Raw genomic sequence first — 2,725 nt, forward strand, 5'->3', positions numbered from 1 at the left:
CAATGAACCAATCACAATTCACTTGAGCACTCCGCTGGATTGCTCCGGGGCTCACATAATTTTGGCATAGAATAGTGCACAGTCTATCGCGTTTATTTTTAGACTGCCTACTGTGAGCTATGTTTCGGCACTATTCGGCAGGAGCACATTTGAGATGTGCCGTCGTATCAATATTAATGTACGGCCAAACTCTCTACGAGTGTCGTCATCGCTTGGGTTATACCAAAGAGTGATTTAAAGGTCAGGTTTCCACTGTTGAATATCCTGCTATGTTTAGATACAGTGCATGAACTTTGGCATGGCATAGTACATGTTTTACGGCGCTATAGACACAGAAATGACAGTTACTGTGCCAGTGAGAAACGTGTTTTGATATAATATTTGGCAAGTGTTTGTTTCTGACGTCTTTTATTTTATTATTGTAGGTGTTTTACATAACAGAACATTAAAACATTTTGGGCGGCACGGCACGACTGTCCTCTATGGACGAACCGCGTCTGACCCCTGCCTCAGACCGATCGCCCGACTCTCGGCCTAGAAAATAAACGCGTTGATCCATGTTTCTGAAAGTCATCGTCAGTTTCGTTCGGTTTGTGCCACGACGGTAGCTTTTCTCTCTCCATAGAGGAAATTTAACCCTCGCTTTCCCCGGCGACTAAACCGAACCGAGCCGAACTGAACCGAACTGATCTTGCCAAAGGGCACCGGGCATAACATTTTTGTCAATGTTAGTGTCATTTTCAGCTGAGACATAGCGACTGGATTGTGTAGGTGTCTAAACCACGTGTATGTACAGCTAGTTTTAATTTTCTACACGTTCTCATCACCAGGGGAGATACGAACTGCGGTTCGATTTGGCATTCGAGGGGAAAAGCTACTACGCCAGATACGACAATTTCAAGCTGTCTGGAGAATCAGACAACTATAGAATTCAGATTTCTGGATTTACCGGCAATGTGAGTGACAACATGGCGTATCACAATGGTCAGCTGTTCTCCACCAAGGATCGTGACAACGACATGTGGAGCAGCAAAAATTGTGCCAGTGTGTGCCACGGAGCCTGGTGGTACAAGGGCTGCCATTACGTGAACCTCAACGGACTGTGGGGCAACACACAGGGCACCAAGGGCTTGATATGGAGAAGCGTCACGGACGGCTCGGTCTCCTTCACTGAAATGAAGATTCGACCATTTTCCAAATGACAGCTCCACAAGAGCGGATAGTCCTGTTGAAATGCACTTAGACTTAGATGATTGTATCCTGTGAGTTTGTTTTTGTTTGACACAGTGTGGAACACACTGACAGATAAACGTATAAAATCTCACAGATGTTACATTTCCGTTGTTCCATCGTGTCAGGTCATATTTTATTGATAGGCTTTGAAAAATCTACTGATCGCGATACTGAACCATAATATTGATTTGCATTTTACAGTATAAAAGATATTTCAACAATACTGCATATCTCTCTTTTTTTTTTACTGTGTTACACATGAACACACTTTCGAACACTTACACAAACATGTATGCATGCACAAAAACACGGACACATACATGCAAACACAAGTCTTAGTGTACAGGGTGGTAAAAAAAAAATGATTGTACAACTTTTTTTGTTAATATTTTCCTCCACACTGAAGTTCTGCTTTTCAAATTTGTACACAACATTTGGAAGTCAAAAGGAATTTGTCTGATATTCATTTTAGATTAATCCACAGAATAGATTTGCTCTACATAGCGCGTAAAAAAAAAAATGTCCAGCTATGTCCCCATTTTTGTAGCATGACGCACTAGTTCGCATTAGGCCTACCCCTAAAAATCCCAACGATTTGGCCATATTGCAAACTACAGAAGTCTAACAGGCCAACAGAAGTTTGCAGAAAGTTTCCCTCAAGTTTCCTTTGCCTGCTGAGATTATGGTTAAGATTAGTAAAGAGTAGAGAGCTTTTTGTATTGAACAGTTCCTCACCACCAACTCATTTCGTAAGTTTCGCACACAAAACGGAAATAGTGTAGAGTTAAGGTGCCCTTGCCTTCTTTGATGTAAAAGGTAGAAATGGTCCATCAGTTGGGACCTGTAGCTAGAGGATCAGAACTTAAAATTCCCAGAGAAAACGACCACTTCAGGTCAAACACACAGCGTTCGCACCCCTTTAAACGTCACAAGGAAGCAGAATTCAATAGACGAACCCTATTAGACGTCTGTCCGTAGACATTGTCTGCAGCAATGACTTTCCTACATTTCAACGGCCCGCATTCTCAAGGCAAATCTTCATCTTCGACTGAACAATTTTCCCGTTTGCGAAGCTATCAGAGGACAGCAATGTGTTCATGGTACCTCGATCGTCTTGAAATGAAAAGCGTGAACATCTCCTCTGTGACATTTTGTTCCTTGGTAAAGCCCATATACACCTCTCACACTCAGATTATATATCAACTCCACAAATGCTGTCTTTTTGGGTAACCTCGCCCCCCCCCCCCTACCCCTTATATTGTCTCTGGAAACAGCTCCATACTGTAAGGTGTACCGTATGTGTGGCTTTGAGTAGGCCCTACTCATGGTCGAGTGGATCCTTGTGTTTAGCACCACTTAGGGTAACGAACGACGCGTTAAAATGTGTATAGAGTCCAAAGGAGGATAATAGACCATTAATTTGTTCTCGGAATTCCAGAATTTAAATAATATTATTCTAACTCTATTGGAGAAAAGAAATAATAATACTGTT

At 42.1% G+C, this 2,725-nt stretch overlaps 1 protein-coding gene across 1 annotated transcript in view; it reads left to right on the top strand.

The window, feature by feature from the left end:
• LOC101851107 (angiopoietin-related protein 7) overlaps nt 1–1,456 on the top strand; it is an 8,108-nt gene extending 6,652 nt beyond the window's left edge. Inside the window, exon 5 of the mRNA XM_035968383.1 lies at nt 831–1,456. Within this exon, the coding sequence (XP_035824276.1) occupies nt 831–1,202 (372 nt within the window). The 3' untranslated portion in view covers nt 1,203–1,456. The remainder of the gene's footprint in view (nt 1–830) is intronic.
• The last annotated feature ends 1,269 nt before the right edge of the window (nt 1,457–2,725 follow it).

Source organism: Aplysia californica, unplaced genomic scaffold (assembly GCF_000002075.1).
Source record: "Aplysia californica isolate F4 #8 unplaced genomic scaffold, AplCal3.0 scaffold00055, whole genome shotgun sequence".
NCBI classification, from domain to species: Eukaryota; Metazoa; Mollusca; class Gastropoda; order Aplysiida; family Aplysiidae; genus Aplysia; species Aplysia californica.